Source organism: Hypanus sabinus, chromosome 11 (assembly GCF_030144855.1).
Source record: "Hypanus sabinus isolate sHypSab1 chromosome 11, sHypSab1.hap1, whole genome shotgun sequence".
NCBI lineage: Eukaryota > Metazoa > Chordata > Chondrichthyes > Myliobatiformes > Dasyatidae > Hypanus > Hypanus sabinus.
In genome coordinates this window covers 1,125,578-1,145,030 of record NC_082716.1, presented here as the reverse complement: position 1 = coordinate 1,145,030, position 19,453 = coordinate 1,125,578, and the positions used below count along the sequence as shown (strand labels likewise).

General features: G+C 46.0%; 1 protein-coding gene across 1 annotated transcript in view; it reads right to left on the bottom strand.

Annotated features, from left to right (window-relative positions):
* Positions 1 to 19,453, bottom strand: part of LOC132402321 (collagen alpha-1(XI) chain-like) — a 404,241-nt gene that overhangs the window by 159,169 nt on the left and 225,619 nt on the right. The window contains exons 27-32 of the mRNA XM_059985200.1: positions 17,783 to 17,827; positions 17,591 to 17,644; positions 17,466 to 17,510; positions 8,939 to 8,992; positions 7,744 to 7,851; positions 6,982 to 7,035 (exon numbers count right to left, since the gene is read on the bottom strand). Coding sequence (XP_059841183.1) covers positions 6,982 to 7,035; positions 7,744 to 7,851; positions 8,939 to 8,992; positions 17,466 to 17,510; positions 17,591 to 17,644; positions 17,783 to 17,827 — 360 coding nt within the window. The remainder of the gene's footprint in view (positions 1 to 6,981; positions 7,036 to 7,743; positions 7,852 to 8,938; positions 8,993 to 17,465; positions 17,511 to 17,590; positions 17,645 to 17,782; positions 17,828 to 19,453) is intronic.

The window sequence follows — 19,453 nt, the reverse complement described above, 5'->3', positions numbered from 1 at the left end:
ATATTAGTAATTCTGGGGGTATTATGGAGGTATTAATAATGATCTCCAAGAATCACTAGATTCTGGAATGGTTCCAGAAGACTGGAAAATTGTGAATGTCACTCCACTCTTCAAGAAGGGATGATCAAGATGGTTGTTGACTTCAGGAGGGCACGGAGCAACCACTCCCCACTGAACATCGACGGCTCCTTGGTAGAGATCGTTAAGAGCACCAAATTTCTTGGTGTTCACCTGGCGGAGAATCTCACCTGGTCCTTCTACACCAGCTCCATAGCAAAGAAAGCCCAGCAGCGTCTCTATTTTCTGTGAAGACTGAGGAAAGTCCATCTCCCACCCCATATCCTCATATCATTCTACAGGGGTTGTATTGAGAGCATTTTGAGCAGCTGCATTACTGCCTGGTTCGGAAATTGCACCATCTCGGATCGCCAGACCTGCAGTGGATAGTGAGGTCAGCTGAGAAGATCATCAGGGTGTCTCTTCCCACCATCATGGACATTTACATTGCACGCTGCATCCGCAAAGCAAACAGCATTATGAAGGACCCCACACACCCCTCATACAATCTCTTCTCCCTCCTGCCATCTGGGAAAAGGCACCAAAGCATTCGGGCTCTCACGACCAGACTATGTAACAGTTTCTTGCCCCAAGCTAACAGACTCCTCAATACCCAGAGCCTGGACTGACACCTTGCTGCCCTACTGTCCTGTTTATTATTTATTGTAATGCCTGCACTGTTTGTGCACTTTATGCAGTCCTGGGTAGGTCCGTAGTCTAGTGTAGCTGTTGTGTGTTGTTTTTTTTTCTCTCTGTGTTGTTTTTACGTAGTTCAGTCTAGTTTTTGTGCTGTGTCATGTAACACCATGGTCCTGAAAAATGTCTCATTTTTACTATGTACTGTACCAGTAGTTATGGTCAAAATGACAATAAAAGCGACTTGACTTGACTTGAAGAGAGAGAGGCAGAAGAAAGGAAACTATAGACCAGTAAGTCTGCCCTTAGTGGTTGGGAAAATGTTGGAGTTGATTATTAAGGACGAGGTCTCAGGGTACTTGAAGGTACATGATAAAATAGGCCATAGTCCGCATGGTTTCCTCAAAAAACTTGCCTGACAAATCTGATGGAATTCTTTGAAGAAATAGCAAGCAGAATAGACAAAGAAGAATCAATTGATGGTGAATACTTGGATTTTCAGAAGCCCTTTGACAAGGTGCCATATATGAAGAAGAGAAAATCTGCAGACACTGGAAATCCGAGCAACACACGCAAAAAACCCGAAACATTGACTGTACTCTTTTCCATAGATGCTGCCTAGCCTCCTGAGTGTCTCCAGCATTTTGTATGTATTGCCACAGCTGAGGCTGCTTAACAAGCTACAAACCCATGGCATTACTGAAAAGATTCTAGTTTGGATAAAGCGGTAGCTGATTCACAGGGGGCAAAGGGTAAGAATAAAGGGAGACGTTTCTGATTAGCTGCCAGTGACTAGTGATGTTCCACGGGGGTCTGATTGTTGGGACTGATTTGTTTAACATTATCTGTTAATGATTTGGATGACTGAAATAATGGCTTTGTTGCAAACTTGGCAGATGATATAAAGATAAGTGGAGAAGCAGGTCGTTTTAAGGAAGTAGAGAGGCTACAGAAGAACTGACAGATTAGGAGAAGGGGCAAAGAAATGGCAGGTTGGGAAGTGTATGTTCATGCACTGGTAGAAGAAATGAAAGGGTTGACTATTCTCTAAATGGAGAGAAAATACAAAAAGGGATTTGAGAGTTCTTATGCAAGATTCTCTAAAAGTTAATTTGTAAGTTGAGACTGTGGTGAGGAAAGTAAATGTAATGTTAACATTCATTTCAAAAGGACTAGAATATAAAAGCAAGGACATAACGTTGTGATTCTATAAAACACTGGTGAGCAGTTTTGAGCCACTTATCTTAGAAAGGATGTGCTGAAACTGGGGAGGATTCAAAGGAGGTTCACGAAAATTATTCAAGGATTGAATAGCTTGTCATATGAGGAGTGTTTGATGGTTCTGGGCTTGATTTCACTGGAATTCAGAAGAAAGAGGGGTGACCTCATTGAAACGTATCGAATTGTGAAAGGCCTTAATGGAGTGAATGTGGAGAGGATGTTTCCTATGGGGGGAGAGTCTAAAGCCAGAGGACACAGCCTCAGAATAGACAGGTGTCCTTTTAGAATGGAGATGAGGAGGAATTTCTTTAGCCAGAGAGAGGTGAATCTGTGGAATTGATTGCCACAGGCAGCTGTGGAAGTCAAGTCTTTATGTATATTTAAGGCACCAGTTGATAGATCCTTGATTCGCCAAGGTATGAAGGGATATGGGGTGGGGGAAGGCAGGATCAGTCATGGTGAAATGGCAGAGCAGACTCAATGGGCCAAATGGCCTATTCTGATCCTATATCTTATGGTCTAAAAGTCAAAAACAGAAGAAACACAATAGAATCAATGAAAGACCACATCCAATAAGAGGGACAAACACCAATGTGCAAAAGACAACAAACTGTGCAAATAAAAAAAGAAAGAATAATAATAATAAATAAACAATAAGAGATAAGAGCATGAGCTGAAGAGTCCATCAAAGTCAGTCCTTAGTTTTTGATCACCCTGTTACTGAAAAAATATCATTAAGCTGGAAAGAATGCAGAGAAGTTTATGAGAAAGTTGCCAGGACTGAGTTAATGGTTGAGGTTGTACAGGTAGGCTGTTTATTCCTTGCAGACTGAAGAGTGATCTTATAAAGCTGTATAATATCAGCAGGGACACCAATTTGATTAATTGTTTTGATGAAACAACCAAGCAGATTCATGGGCACAGGGCAGTAGATGTCTGCTTGGACTGCAGTAAAGCTTTTGGCAAGGTCCTGAATAGTGGATTAGAGTGGTCAGTACAAAACTGTCTTGGTGACAGGAGTCAGGAGGAAGGTGGGAAATTGTCTGAGATTGGAGATTTGTGACCTGAGGTATGCCACAGAGGTTGGTATTGAGTCCACCATGACCAGTGATGTCCCACAGAGATTATCACTTGGTCTACTGTAACCAGTGGTGTCCCACAGGGATCAGTGCTGGGTCCACTGTAACAAGTGGTGTCCCACGGCGGGTCGGTGCTGGGTCCACTGTAACCAGTGGTGTCCCACAGGGGTCAGTGCTGGGTCCACTGTGACCAGTGGTGTTCCACAGTTATCAGTGCTGGGTCCATTGTAACCAGTGGTGTCCCACAGTGATCAGTGCTGGGTCCACTGTAACCAGTGGTGTCCCACAGGGGTCAGTGCTGGGTCCATTGTAACCAGTGGTGTCCCACAGGGATCAGTGCTGGGTCCACTGTAACCAGTGGTGTCCCACAGGGATCAGTGCTGGGTCCACTGTGACCAGTGGTGTCCCACGGGGGGGGGGGGGGTCGGTGCTGGGTCCACTGTAACCAGTGGTGTCCCACAGGGATCAGTGCTGGGTCCACTGTAACCAGTGGTGTCCCACAGGGATCAGTGCTGGGTCCACTGTAACCAGTGGTGTCCCACAGGGGTCAGTGCTGGGTCCACTGTGACCATGTGGTGTTCCAAAGGGTCCACTGTTGTTGGTCAGTTATATTAATGGTTAGGATGAGAACATAGCTGGTATGAGTGATAAGATAACAGATGACAGTAGTGGTGGTGGTGAGGTGGAAGGTAAAGGTTGTCTGAGATAACAACTGGAAATGGGCCAAGGAACGGAAGATGGAATTTAACTCAAAGTATTGCATTTTGTTAAATTGAGTGGGATTTGCTCATTAAATATTAGGCCCCTGGAGAGTGCTGTAGAACCGAGAGACCTAGGGAGATAGGTACACGATATAGGAGTGACACATATAGACAAGGTGGTGAGGAAGGCACTTAGCATGCTTGGCATCACCAATCAGGACAGTGAGTACAAGAATTGGGATGTCATGTTACACCTGTACAAGACTGCACTGGGAGTCATGTGTGTGAAGTTACACATGCACAAGACATTGGTGTGAGTGCACGGGGAGAAATGTGTAATGGCAGTGGGAGGGTTGCGTGTGATGGCACTGGGGGTCACGTGTGTGCGGTTCTGATCACTTAGCAATAGGAAGAATGTAATTAGACCATAAACCATAAGACATAGGAGTAGAATTAGGCCATTCATCCCATCGAGTCCACCATGCCATTTATTCACGGCTGATCCTGGGTGCCATTCTATCCCATACACCTGATTAAGCAAGGGGAGTGCTGAAATGAATCACCAAGATGTTTCCGTACTGGAGGGTTTGAGTTACAAGGACAGATGGATTACTTTCCCTAGAGCAAAGGAGGCTAAGCATGGAGGTTATAAGATCATGAAGAGAGGCCTAGATAGGGTGGATGCTCACAGTCAACTTCTCTGGGTAGGAGAGTCCAAAACTAGAGGGCATAGATAGAAGGTGAAAGGGGAAAGGTATGCAGAGGACCTGAGGGGCAGTATTTTCACACGGGGGTGGTGGGTATATGGAACAAGCTACCCAAGGAAATTATACAATTACAATGTTTAAGAGACATGGGACAGGTACATGGAAAGGAAGGGTTCAGAGTGATATGGGCCAAACACAGACAAATGGGGCTAGTTCAGGTGAGCATCTTGATCAGCATGTACAGGTAGGACCAAAGGCTCTGTTTCCATGCTGGTAACTGTATCAGAAGGTTCAGAATGATAGGAGCCAAATGCTGGCTGAGGGAGGTGGGAATATGGAACAAACTGCCAAAGAAACTGGAAGATGTGAGTACAATTACAATACATAAAAGACATTTGCACAGGTTGGACAGGTACATGGGGAGAAAAGGTTTAGACAGGTACATGGATAGGAAAGATTTAGACAGGTTGATGGATAGGAAAGGTTCAGACAGGTACATGGATAGGAAAGGTTCAGACAGGTTGATGGATAGGAAAAGTTTAGACAGGTACATGGATAGGAAAAGTTTAGACAGGTTGATGGATAGGAAAGGTTCAGACAGGTATGGGGATAGGAAAGGTTCAGACAGGTACATGGATAGGAAAGGTTCAGACAGGTACGGGGATAGGAAAGGTTCAGACAGGTACATGGATAGGAAAAGTTTAGACAGGTATGGGGATAGGAATGGCTTAGAGGGACATGGGCCAAACACAGATAACTGGGACTAGCTCAGGATGGCAATTTGGTGTGGACGGGTTGTTCAGGAGGTAAACAGCTCAACAACTGAAACCATTTCAGGCCTTGTCTTCACACAGTACACTGAGCACATCAGTCAGGAGGTGGAGGGGAAAAAAGAGAGCAGACAGACTTACCTGCAGCCTGAGAACCCGATTGCATCAGAGAGACGAGAGAACAGGGATGAGAAAAGGTGAGCAGAGGGGGAGATCTTCCACAAACACAGGTCAGATACAAAGGATCAGAATGACCAAAGGGGCACTTGCTTTTAAATGGTCAGACAAAAACATAGGTTTACCATTTACAGTACATATCCTGTGCAGCTTGCAGACTGCACAGCACACAGATTGTACAGAACAGACTGTGCAGTACACAGACTGTTCGGCTCATGGACTGTATGGGACACACACTACACAGGCACATTCTGTCTAGCATATAGTCTGTGTAGAACAGACTGTGCAGTCCACAGACAAGGCAGTACATATCTGTACAGCACACAGACTGCACAGTCCACAGACTACACAGTACACATTCTATACAGCAAACAAACTATATTGAACAGACTGCACAGTCCACAGACCACGCAATACACATTCTGTACAAGGATTGTATGAGACACAGACTGTTTAGTGCATCGACTGTACATTAGAACTCTGTAATACTGGCAGGTGATACTGAACAGGACTCTGGTCTCTTAAAAATACTGGAATTTCTGGAAAGTTGTCTCACCATTCTGTGCCAAAGGACTACTGTCAACTGAAAGGACACTGGGGTGCAGTGAGTGGGAACCTTGAGCTACAATTCTTCCATTGTCTGTGTAATCTGTTCACTGTCCAGTCTGTAGGTCTCCCACCCTCCTTTGGCCCAGTATGGGAGCAGCGATGGCAGTGACAGATGTCTCTCCCTCTCAATCTGTCTCATGCTGAGAGAGATTGCCCAAATGTGGAGCATCAGGTAGAGGCAGGGACAGGGTGAGAGAGGAAGAGGAACCACAGGGAGAATTGCCCTGTTCCTCAAGGAATCAGTGCTTCCCTGCCAGTAGCCAATCCTCAGGGGATAGGGAGAGGAAATGGAGCAACATTCACAACATTACAGGCATAGTGACCATGGATCCCACTCTGTGCACTGGATCCTACACTGCCAGATCCAGTGCTTTTCATTAGATCCCACTCTGTACAGTCGATATGTTGCTGTCCACTAGTCTAGCACTGCCCACTGGATCCCAAACTCTCATCATTCCCAGTGCCCTCACCCCGTCACTGTCAGGTAGCCCGTGAACTGGGATCCCAAACTCTCATCATTCCCAGTGCCCTCACCCCGTCACTGTCAGGTAGCCCGCGAACTGGGATCCCAAACTCTCATCATTCCCAGTGCCCTCACCCCGTCACTGTCAGGTAGCCCGCGAACTGGGATCCCAAACTCTCATCATTCCCAGTGCCCTCACCCCGTCACTGTCAGGTAGCCCGCGAACTGGGATCCCAAACTCTCATCATTCCCAGTGCCCTCACCCCGTCACTGTCCGGTAGCCCGCGAACTGGGATCCCAAACTCTCATCATTCCCAGTGCCCTCACCCCGTCACTGTCAGGTAGCCCGCGAACTGGGATCCCAAACTCTCATCATTCCCAGTGCCCTCACCCCGTCACTGTCAGGTAGCCCGCGAACTGGGATCCCAAACTCTCATCATTCCCAGTGCCCTCACCCCGTCACTGTCAGGTAGCCCGCGAACTGGGATCCCAAACTCTCATCATTCCCAGTGCCCTCACCCCGTCACTGTCCGGTAGCCCGTGAACTGGATGGTTACTCACCTTTGGTCCTTGCCTGCCGGGATATCCTGGCAATCCTGGAACGCCCAACTTTCCCTGAAGTGAAACAGTCCATCAGCAGAACTCACCAGTAACGAGCAGACTGAGCTGAAGGAGGCCACTCAGCCCCTCAGCTCCTCATCCTATCTCACCGATCTGCCCGAGGCCTCATCCCTGCTTCTATACCAGTTCCCCATTGCCCTCAATCCCCTGATCTGTCAAACACTTCTCTCCCTCCTCTATAAACCCCTCTTGGGTGGAGAATTCCAGAGATTCCACTCCCTCTATGAGAAGACACTACACACCTTAGTTTTAAATGTTTGCCCCCTAATCCTCTAACAGTACCCCGCCCCATTGAGATTCTCACACGGCGGAAATATCTCCACCTCTCCCTTGTCATGTCCCCTTAAGGTCAGAGATGTTTCAGAAGATCACCCCTTGTTCTGCTAAAATCTGTTTGTTCTCCTCCATAGATGCTGCCTGACCTGCTGAGTTCCTCCAAAATTCTGTGTGTGTTACCCTGGATTTCCAGCACCTGCAGAATCTCCAGTGTCCCTTGATGGAGACTCTCTCACTGGAAAAAGCCCCTCCCCAGACTCAAAGGCAGCACTATGGGTGATGTGGAGAGGTGATGATTGACAGTGGGACATCTCTGACACCATAGACATCCCACCCCTCGAGTGCTGGTCACTCCTTGCACTCAAGCACAGCCTGTCCTACTGCTCTGGGATATCCCATAGGAGTGCCCACTTCCCCAGTACTGACCTTCTCTCCAGCTAATCCTGCTGCACCAGAGTCTCCTGCGGGTCCTGAGCGACCTTTAGGACCCTCGGGTCCATCCTCTCCGCGAGGTCCTGGTAACCCAGTCTCACCCTGCAGCAGAGAGTGAGGAATGGTAAATCTCACTGGCAGCTCACTCACACCATACATTCCTCTCACTCACTCCCGTGCCCCTCTCATAAATGCCCTGCACCCCCAAGTACTGTTAATGCCCATCAATTCAACTCCCCCAATGTGGGAAGGCAGGGAGCAATTAGTGGGCTGAATGGACTCATTTTGGATGAGGAAGGAGTTGGTGGGCTTACAACCGTTCCAGTTGGTGAGAACACGGGTGGGAGAGGAAATGATGAAGATGGCACAGGGGTGAGGGCGATGGGCTGCAGAATAAATCTGGACCGAATGGCAACCCTAGTATGAGGAGATGGGCTGTAAACAAGGTCTGGGCAGAATGCCAAGCCAGGGATGAGGAGACGGGATGATCAGGCAACAAGGGATGGGGTTATGAGGGGAAGTGGACAAGCCAGCAGTGAGGGTGGAGTCAAATAAGTTGGAAATGAGATGGTGGGGGGTAGGGTAAGTGAGCTGGATACGAACTGAGGGTGGGGGACTCACAAACCCCAGCAGGGACCCTCAGCCAGCTGTAGCCATTGAAAACACATACCTCCCTTCAAATTCAGGCCCCTCTGACTAATGGTGAGTCCTAGCTGGCAGTGAGGTCAAGGCACAGACAGCCTCCACCATTCTCTCAGATGAACGTGACTTGTGTCCAGTGCTGAGCCCTGGGAGATGGTGGTGAGCTTTCACAGAATCTGTCAATCTTGTTGGAATGCTACAACCGTTCCAGTCAGTGAGAACAAGGGTGGGAAGGGAAATGGTAAAGATTCCTGCTACAGGGTCATAACCTCTGTTAGAAGATGGTCCCCTCTGACAGGTTTCTGGCTATTGACCACAGACAAAAGCTTGTGACCTCAGGCACAGGAGGGAATGAAGTAAGGAGCATCACTAATCACCCCCCCCCCCCACCTCAGAGCAGGGCTGAAGGGTATTTGACTCATTAGAATCTGCCAGTTTCCTGCTCAGCAGAAGCAGACTTGAGGTGTGATGTGACTGATCCAAGTGAATGCCCAGAAGCCCCCCATACCACAGTCTGGCACCCACACAGACTGGAAAAATCACTCACCCGCTCCCCCTTCAGCCCCATGTCACCTTTAAATCCAGGGAAACCATCTTCACCCTATAGGAGGAAAAGATAGTACAGCTTATCAGTGTAGAAATATAGAAAACCTACAGCACAATACAGGCCCTTTGGCCCACAATGCTGTGCTGAACATGTCCTTACCCGAGCAATTACCTAGAGTTACCCATAGCCCTCTACTTTTCGGAGCTCCATGTACCTGTCCAGGAGTCTTTAAAAGACCCTATCATATCCGCCTCCACCACCATTGCCAGCAGCCCATTCCACGCACTTACCACTCTGAGGAAAAAACTTATCCCATATCTCGTCTGTCCCTACTTCCAAGCACCTTAAATCTGTGCCCTCTTGTGTTAGCTATTTTAGCCCTGGGAAAAAACCTCTGACTATTCACACAATCAATGCCTCTCATCATCTTATACACCTCTATCAGGTCACCTCTCATCCTCCATCGCTCCAAGGAGAAAAGGCCGAGTTCATTCAACCTATTCTCATAAGTCATGCTCCCAAATCCAGGCAACATCCTTGTAAATCTCTTCTGCATCCTTTTTATGGCTTCCACATCCTTCCTGTAGTGAGGCGACCAGAACTGAGCACAGTACTCCAAGTGGGGTCTGACCAGGGTCCTATATAGCTGCAACATTACCTCTCAGCTCCTAAATTCAATTCCATGATTGATGAAGGCCATACGCTTACTAACTACAGAGTCAACCTGCGCATTTGCTTTGAATGTCCAATGGTCTCGGAGTGCAAGATCCCTCTGATCCTCCACACTGCCAAGAGTCTTACCATTAATACTATATTCTGTCATCATATTTGACCTACCAAAATGAACTACCTCACACTTATCTGGCTGAAGTTTCTGAGAATAGTTCACAAAGCGCAGGATAGATATGTCCCACAGAGGAAGAAATTCTGAATGGCAGATGTAGGCAACCGTGGCTGACAAAGGAAGTTAAGGACTGCATAAAGGCCAAGGAAAGGGCATATAAATTAGCAAAAATGATTGGGAAGTTGGATGATTGGGAAGCTTTAAAGATCCAACAAAAGGCAACTAAGAAGGCTATAAGCAGGGAAAAGATTAAATATAAAGGCAGATTAGCCAATAATATAAAGCAGAATACCAAAGTTTTTTTTCAGTTATAAAAAGAGTAAAAGGGAGGTGAAAGCTGATATTGGACCACTGGAAAATGATGCTGGTGAGGGAGTAATGGGGGCAAAGAAATAGCAGATTAACTTAATGGGTTCTTTGCATTTATCTACTTTGCATGTGGCAGACACTAGCAGTGTTCCAGAGGTCCGTGAGTATCAGGGAGTTGTAGTGAGTGCCATTGGTATTACAAAGAAAAAAGTGCTAGACAAACTCAAAGGTCTTAAGGTGGATAAGTCATCTGGGCCAGGTGGACTACATCCCAGAGTCCTGAGAGAGGTTGCTGAAAAAATAACAGATGGATTGGTCATGATATTTCAAGAATCACTTGATTCTGGCATGGCCCTGGAGGTCTAGAAGATAGCAAATGTCACTCCACTCTTTAAAAAGGGAGGAAGGCAAAAGAAAATAAATAATAGGCCAGTCAGTCTGACCTCAGTGGTTGGGAAACTGTTGGAATCTATTACTCAGGATGAGGTTCTGTAAAGGGAGATCTTGCCTAACAAATCTGTTAGAGGAAGTAACAAGCAGGGTGGACAAAGGAGAGGCAGTGGATGTCATTTACATGGATTTTCAGAAGGCATTTCATAAGGTGCCACGCATGAGGCTGCTTAACTAGATAAAATCCTGTGGTGTTACAGGAAAGATACTGGCATGGATATAGGAATGGCTGACAGGCAGGAGGCAGCGAGTAGGAATAAAAGGGGCCTTTTCTAATTGATTGCTGGTGACTCGGTGCATTCCTCAGAGATCAGTATTAGGACCTTTGTTCTTCACATTGTTTGTCAATGATTTCGATAATGGAATTGATGGCTTTGTAGCAAAGTTTGTGGTTAATACAAAAATAGGTGGAGGGGTAGGAATTGCTGAGGAAGTAATGCGATTGCAGCAGAACTTAGACAAATTGGAAGAATGGGAAAAGAAGTGGCACATGGAATACAGTGTTGGGAAATGTATGATCCTGCATTTTGGTAAAAGGAACAATAGTGCAGACTATTATCCAAATGGGGAGAGGTTTCAAACATCAGAGGGGCAGAGGGACTTAGGAGTGCACGATTCCCCGAAGGTTAATTTACAGGTTGAGACTTTGGTAAAGAAGGTAAATGCAAAGTTGGCATTTATTTCAAGAGGAATAGAATATAAAAGCAAGAAGGTAATGCTGTAGCTTTATAAGACACTAGTCAGGCTGCACTTGGAGTATGGTCAACAATTTTCGGCCCCAGATTTCAGGAAGGATGTGTTGTCATTGGAGAGAGTCCAGAGAAGGTTCAAGAGGATGATTCCAGGAATGAAGGGATTAACATATGAGGAGCATTTGGCAGCTTTGGGACTATACTCACAGGAACTTACCCTTCCTCCACCATTAACTCTGCTCTCAAACGCATCTCTCCCATTTACTCACCCCATCAACCCGCCACCCACTCAGGATAGGGTTCCCCTTGTCCTCACCTACCACGCCACCAGCCTCTGGGTCCAACGTATAATTCTCTGTAACTTCCGCCACCTCCAACGGATCCCACTACCAAGCACACCTTCCCTTCTCCCCCCCAACTTTCTGCTTTCCGCAGGGATCACTCCCTACGCAACTCCCTTGTCCACTCGTTCCCCCATCCCTTCCCACTGATCTCCCTCCTGGCACTTATCCTTGTAAGTGGAACAATTGCTACACCTCCCCTTACACTTCCTGCCTCACCACCATTCAGGGCCCCAGACAGTCCTTCCAGGTGAGGTGACACTTCACCTGTGAGTCGGCTGGTGTGGTATACTGCGACCGATGCTCCCGGTGTGGCCTTTTATATATCGGTGAGACTCGACGCAGACTGGGAAACCGTTTCGCTGAACAGCTCTGGCTCTGTCCTCCAGAGAAAGCAGGATCTCCTAGTGGCCATGCATTTTAATTCCATGTCCCATTCCCATTCTGATATGTCTATCCATGGCCTCCTCTACCAAGATGAAGCTACACTCAGGTTGGAGGAACAACACCTTGTATTCCGTCTGGGTAGCCTCCAACCTGATGGCATGAACATTGATTTCTCTAACTTCCATTAATTTTCCTCCTCCCCTTCTTACCCCATTCCTGATTTATTTATTTCCCCCCCTCACTTTTTTTCCTCTCTCTCTGACCCTCTCACAATCACTCCTTGCCTGCTCTCCATCTCCCTCTGGTGCTCCCCTCCCCCTTTCTTTCTCCCAGCCTCCCATCCCATGATCCTTTCCCTTCTCCAGCTCTGTATCCCCTTTGTCAATCAACTTTCCAGTTCTTAGCTTCACCCCATCTCCTCCTGTTTTCTATCATTTCCGATTTCCCCCTCCCCCTCCTGCTTTCAAATCTCTTACTATCCTTTCTTTCAGTTAGTCCTGATGAAGGGTCTCGGCCCAAAAAGTCGACTGTACTTCTTGCTATAGATGCTGCCTGACCTGTGGCGTTCCACCAGCATTTTGTGTGTGTTGCTAAAATGCAAGGGAATCACCAAATGTTGAAAGGACGAGATAAGGTGGATGTGGAGAGGATGTTTCCTGTGGTGGGGGTATCCAGAATTAGAGGGCACAGCCTCAAAATTGAGGGGCAATATAGAACTATAGAACATTACAGCACAGAAACAGGCCTTTTGGCCCTTCTTGGCTGTGTCGAACCATTTTCCTGCCTAGTCCCACTGACCTGCACCTGGGCCATATCCCTCCATACACCTCTCACCCATGTACCTGTCCACGTTTTTCTTAAATGTCAAAAGTGAGCCCGCATTTACCACTTCATCTGGCAGCTCATTCCACACTCCCACCACTCTCTGTGTGAAGAAGCCCCTCCTAATGTTCCCTTTAAACTTTCCCCCTTCACCCTTAACCCATGACCTCTGGTGTTTTTCTTCCCTAGCCTCAGTGATAAAAGCCTGCTTCCTTTCACTCTATCCCTGTCCATCATAACTTTATACACCTCTATCAAATCTCCTCTCATCCTTCTACGCTCCAGGGAATAAAGTCCTAACCTATTCAACCTTCCTCTGTAACTCAGTTTCTCAAGTCCCGGCAACATCCTTGTAAACTCTCTCTGCACTCTTTCAACCTTATTAATATCCTTCCTGTAATTCAATGTCCAAAACTGCACATGATACTCCAAATTTGGCCTCACCAATGTCTTATACGGCCTCACCAGTGTCTTATACAACCTCACCCTAACATTCCAACTCTTCTACTCAATAGTTTGATTTATAAAGGCCAATGTACCACTTTAGGCAACACTTTAGAACAGGGGTAAGGAGGATTTTTTTTAGCCAGTGAGTAGTGAATCTGTGGAATGTTCTGCCACAGACTGCGGTGGAGGATGAGTCTATACATATATTTAAGGCAGAATTTGATCATTTCCTGATTGGTCATGGCATCAAATGATATAGCAAGAAGGCAAGTGTATAGAGTGAGTGGGATCCAGGATCAGCCATGATGGAATAGTGGAGATGACTCGATGGGCTGAATGGCCAGAACCATAGAACACTACAACACAGAAAACAGGTCATTCAGCCCTTCAAGTATGTGCCAAAACTTTATTCCACTAGTTCCATTGACCTGCACCCAGTCCATAACCCTCCAGGCCTCTCCCATCCATGTATCTATCCAATTTATTCTTAAAACTTAAGAGTGAACCTGCATTTACCACATCAGATGGCAGCTCATTCCACACACCCACCGTTCTCTGAGAGAAGAAGTTCCCCCTAATGTTCCCACAAAATCTTTCCCCTTTCACCCTAAAGCCATGTCCTCTCGTATTTATCTCCCCTAATCTAAGTGGAAAGAGCCTATTTGCATTTACTCTGTCTATACCCCTCATAATTTTGTAAACCTCTATCAAATCCCCCTTCATTCTTCAACGCTCCAAGGAATAAAATCCTAACCTGTTCAATCTTTCCCTATAACTCAACTCCTGAAGACCCGGCAACATCATAGTAAATCTTCTCTGCACTCTTTAAATCTTACTGATATTCTTCCTATAGTTAGGTGACCAGAACTGCACACAATACTCCAAATTTGGCCTCACCAATGTCTTATACAACCTCACCATAACATCCCAACTTCTATACTCAATACTTTGATTTATGAATGCCAGGATGCCAAAAGCCTTCTTTACAACCCTGTCTACCCGTGACACCACTTTCAGGGAATTATGTATCTGAATTCCCAGATCCCTTTGTTCCTCCACACTCCGCAGTGCCCTACCATTTACTGTGAATGTCCTACCTTGATTTATCCTTCCAAAATGCAACACCTCACACTTGTCTGCATTAAATTCCTTCTGCCATTTTTTGACCCATTTTTCCATTTGGTCCAGATCCCTCTGCAAGCTTTGAAAGCATTCCTCACTGTCCACAACACCTCCAATCTTATTGTCATGAGCAAACTTGCTGATCCAATTTACCACATTATCATCTAGATCATTGATATAGACAACAAACAACAATGGTCCCAGCACAGATCCCTGAGGCACACCACTAGTCACAGGCCTCCAGTCTGAGAAGCAATCATCCACTACCACTCTCTGTCTTCTCCCACACAGCCATTTCCGAATCCAGTTTACAACCTGTCCATGGACATCTAGTGTCTGAACCTTCTGAACTAACTTCCCATGTGGGACCTTGTCAAAGTCCATGTAGACAACATCCACAGCCTTTCCTTCATCTACTTTCTTGGTAACCTTTTCAAAAAACTCCACAAGATTCGTTAAACACAGTCTTCCATGCACAGAGCCATGCTGACTATCCTTAATCAGCCCTTGGCTGTCCAAATACTTGTATATCCGATCTCTCAGAACACCTTCCAATAAATTACCTACTACTAATGTCAGGCTCACTGGCCTTTAATTACCTGGTTTACTTTTGGAGCCTTTTTTAAAAAACGGAACAACATGAGCTACCCTCCAATCCTCCAGCACTACACCCGTGGCTAAGGACATTTAAAAAATTTCTGCCAGGGCCCCTGCAATTTCTACACTAGTCTCTCTCAAGTTCCAAGGAAATATCATGTCAGGCCTGGGGGATTTATCTACCTTTATTTGCTGTAAGGCAGCAAACACCTCCTCCTCTTTAATGTCTATATGTTCCATGACAATACTGCTTGTTTCCCATCTTCCATATACACTATGCCAGTTTCTTAAGGCCGAATTCTGCTCTTAAGTCTTATGGTCTTAAACGTTAGTACAGTTGAAATGACAGTAGAGTCCAACAACATCAGTATAATCAAACAATGTCAGTATAGTCGAACAATGTCAGTACAATCAACTCATGTCAGTACAGACGAACAATGTCAGTGCAAGCATCAGCCTCAAAGTACAGCTGACAAAAATGTCAGCACAGCCAAACAATGTCAATACAGTTGAACTAGTTAGCATAGGTCATCAGTGTCATAGTACAAGCCAATAATGTCAGTACAGTTGACCAATTTCAGTACAGTTGTGGAGGAAAAGGGCTAATAAGCTACATGACTAGGGTCAAGGAGACTGCAAAGCAAAAAGCAATGTGTGCAAATAGAAGAACATTATGTGCTAACTCTCGCGAAATAAGGTATAAATTTAACAGTGTCACATTACAGTCTAACAGTGTCACGTTACAGCCTAACAGTGTCATAGTGCGGTCTAACATTGTCACAGTGCAGTCTAACAATATCACATAACAGCCTAACAGTGTCACATTGCACTCTGTAACAGCAGTGTCAAATACTGTCACACTACAGTCTGACAATGTCACAGTACAGTCGAACAGTGTCACTGCACAGTCTATCAATGTCACATTACAGCCTGACAATGTCACTGTACAGTCAAACAGTGTCACATGGTCTAACAATGTACAGTGCAGTCTAAAACATGGGAGAATAGGACCAATCAAGTGTGACACTGGAAAAGTGTGTCTGGAACCAGAGGAGATTGCAGAGGTACTTAATGAATACTTTGCTTCAGTATTCACTACATAAAAGGATCTTGGTGAGGATCAGAGGGATCTTGGGGTCTGAGTCCACAGGACACTGAAAGCTACTAGGCTGCTATGCGGAAATTGTGGTTAACAAGGCAAACGGTGCATTGGCCTTCATCAATCGTGCGACTGAGTTTAAGAGCCGAGGGGTAATGTTACAGCTATATAGGACCCTGGTCAGACCCCACTGTGCTCAGTTCTGTTCACCTCACTACGGGAAGGACGTGGAAATGATAGAAAGGGTACAGAGGAGATTTACAAGGATGTTGTCTGATTGGGGAGCATGCCTTATGAGAACAGGTTAAGTGAACTCGGCCTTCTTTCCTTGGAGTGACGGAGGATGAGAGGTGACCTGATAGAGGCGTACAAGATAATGAGAGGCATTGATGGTGTGGTAGTCAGAGGATTTTTCCGAGGGCTGAAATGGCTAGCACGAGAGGGCATAGTTTTAAGGTGCTTGGAAGTAGGTACAGAGGAGATGTCAGGGGTATTTTTTTTTTTTTTTTTTTTTTTTTACACAGAAAGTGGTGAGTGCGTGGAATGGGCTGCTGGTGGCAGTGGTGGAGATGGAAATAATAGGGTCTTTTAAGAGACTCCTGAATGGATACATGGAGCTTAGAAAAATAGAGGGCTATGGGTAAACCTGGGTAGTTCTAAGGTAAGGACATGTTTGGCACAGCTTTGTGGGCCGAAGGCCCTATATTGTGCTGTAGATTTTCTATGTTTCTATGTTTCTAACAGTGTCACAGTACAGTCTGTAACAGCAGCTTCAAATACTGTCACAGTAGTCTAACACTGTCACAGTGCAGTCTAGCAGTGTCACAGTGCAGTCTGTGTCACGGTACAGTCTAACAGTGTCATGCTACAGTCTATCAGTACCACAGTAGAAACAATATAACACAGGCATTCAGAAGTGAAGGCCAATCGCACTCTCTGGCCTATCCCACCAGCCAATGTAACTATGGCTGTTCTGACCCAGATTTAATCTCTCTCCTGTCTTAGTTCCCTATCCCCATCAGTTAACGTGTAAACCTGTTCATCTATGACTATGTGACAGAGGGTGGCTCATTCAGAAATTCAGGTCTCTGCCAGTTCACAAGGTAATCACATTTACTACTGATTCTCTGCAATCTGTTCTTCCTCTCCACTCCCTTATTACCACCTACACCTTCCAGATTACACCCTGGGGACAATTCACAGTGGACAATTGGCTCATCAACCCACATGTCTTTGGGATGTGGATGCTCCTTCAGATGGAGCAGTTCAGGGAGACTACAAGACTGGGTCTGCTACATGGCCCCTACCATTACTGAGGAAGCCCACCCTTCCATACAATGGTAAAATGCCTCCCTGTACTCTGAGCACCCTCCCCTCCACGTATGCTAGGAGTATGTAAACACAGTGAGTCGCTCACCTTTTCTCCTTTTCCGCCTTTGAGGCCGCGGACTCCATCGGCACCCTGTTTCCAAACACATCACAGTCAGTGCATTAGCTGGACATCGGGCAGCCTGAAAACATGGAATCTGTATGCACACTTACCTTCACTCCCCGGGGGCCCGGATATCCTAGTGGACCCTGTGCACCAGTTACTCCCTACAGGGAGAGAGAGAAAGGTGAGGGAACATGGCTCAAGGGAAAGAGAAGAGGTGTGCATCTGGACAGGAGTGTTGGGGAGAGAAAGGGAGACAGCCAAAGGGGGGGGGGGGGGAGGTGGAATCACACCAACATTACCTGAGAGCCTTTCTCTCCTGGAGGGCCTTCTTTCCCTGGATGCCCCTTAAGAAGACAGAGGGAGAGATTAATAGTCAGTCCATCACAACCTATCAAATGACAATAGCAGAGGCATCATTTTAATGTGATCAGAGGGAAGGATCGGGGGGGGGGGCGGTGGTAATCAGCTATACTGGATTGGGTGTTACATCAGGAACTGGAAGTGATTAGGGAGCTTTAGGTAAAGGAATCCTCAGGAGGCAGTGATCACAATATGATTGATTTTAACTTGAAATTTGATAGGGAGAAAGTAAAGTCTGATGCAGCAGTATTTCAGTGGAGTAAGGGAAACTACAGTGGAATGAAAAAGGAGTTGGCCTAAGTAAATTGGAAGAAGATCCTGGCAGGGATGATAGTAGAACCGCAACGGAGTGAGTTTCTGTGAAAAATGAGGAAGGTGCAGGACAGATGTATTCCAAAGACAAAGAAATATGCAAATGGCAAAATAGTACATTTGTGGCTGACGAGGGATGGCAGAGCTAATGTAAAAGCAAAAGAGAGGGTATACAACAAAGCAGAAATTATTAGAAAGAAAGAGGATTGGGAAGCTTTTAAAACCCTAAAGAGAACAACTAAAAGAATCATTAGGAGGGAAAAAGTGAAATATGAAAGCAAACTAGCAAACCATATCAAGGTGGACAGAAAAATCTTCTTCAAGTATGTAAAAAATAAAAGAGAGACACGAGTGAATATAGACCACTGGAAAGTGAGACCGGAGAAATAACAACAGGGGCCAAGGAGATGGCAGTGAACTAAATGAGTATTTTGCATCAGTCTTCACTGTGGAAGACACTAGCAGTGTACCAGATGTTGAGCAGTGTGAGGGAAGAGAAGTGAATGCAGTTACTATTACAAGGGGGAAGGTGCTCAAAAAGCTGAAGGACCAAAAGACGTACAAGTCTCCTGGACCAGATGAACTGCACAGTAAGGTTCTGAAAAACGTATCAGTAGAGATTGCAGAGGCATTAGTAGTGATCTTTCAGAAATCAATGGTTCCAGCATTGTTCCAGAGGACTGGAAAATTGCAAATGTCACACTTTCAGAAAGGAAATTATAGAGCTGACCTCAGTGGCTGGGAAGATGTTGAAGTCAATTGTTAAGGATGAGGTTCTGGAGTACTTGGTGACAGGTATATAGAACAAATTCAGAAAAGATTCCTGTAGAGAATATCTTGCCTGACTAACCCTCCTCACATACCCCCTTTAAACCCCTCCCCCATACATCACCTTTAAACCCCTCTCCCACTCAATACATTTAAACACCTCCACCACACATCTCCTTTAAACATCTCCAACACATCCCGTTTGAACCTCCTTCTAATTTAACCTTTGCCCTCTGGTTTTTGACAATTCCATCTGGGACTGTTTGCCATATCTATGACTCTTGTAGTCATGCAGACTTCTCTCAGATCTTTCCCCCCACCCCTCAGCCTCTGGCACTCCACAGTAAACAACCCATGTTTGTCCAACAGCTCCCTATCACTCATACACTCTATTCATGTCAGCTTCCTGGTGACCCTCTTCTGCACCCTCTCAAAAGCCTCAACATCTTTTCTGTGATAAGGAGACCAGAACTAAATGAAGGCCTAACACACAGCAACATAAATTCCTGACTTTTATACACTCTACCTGA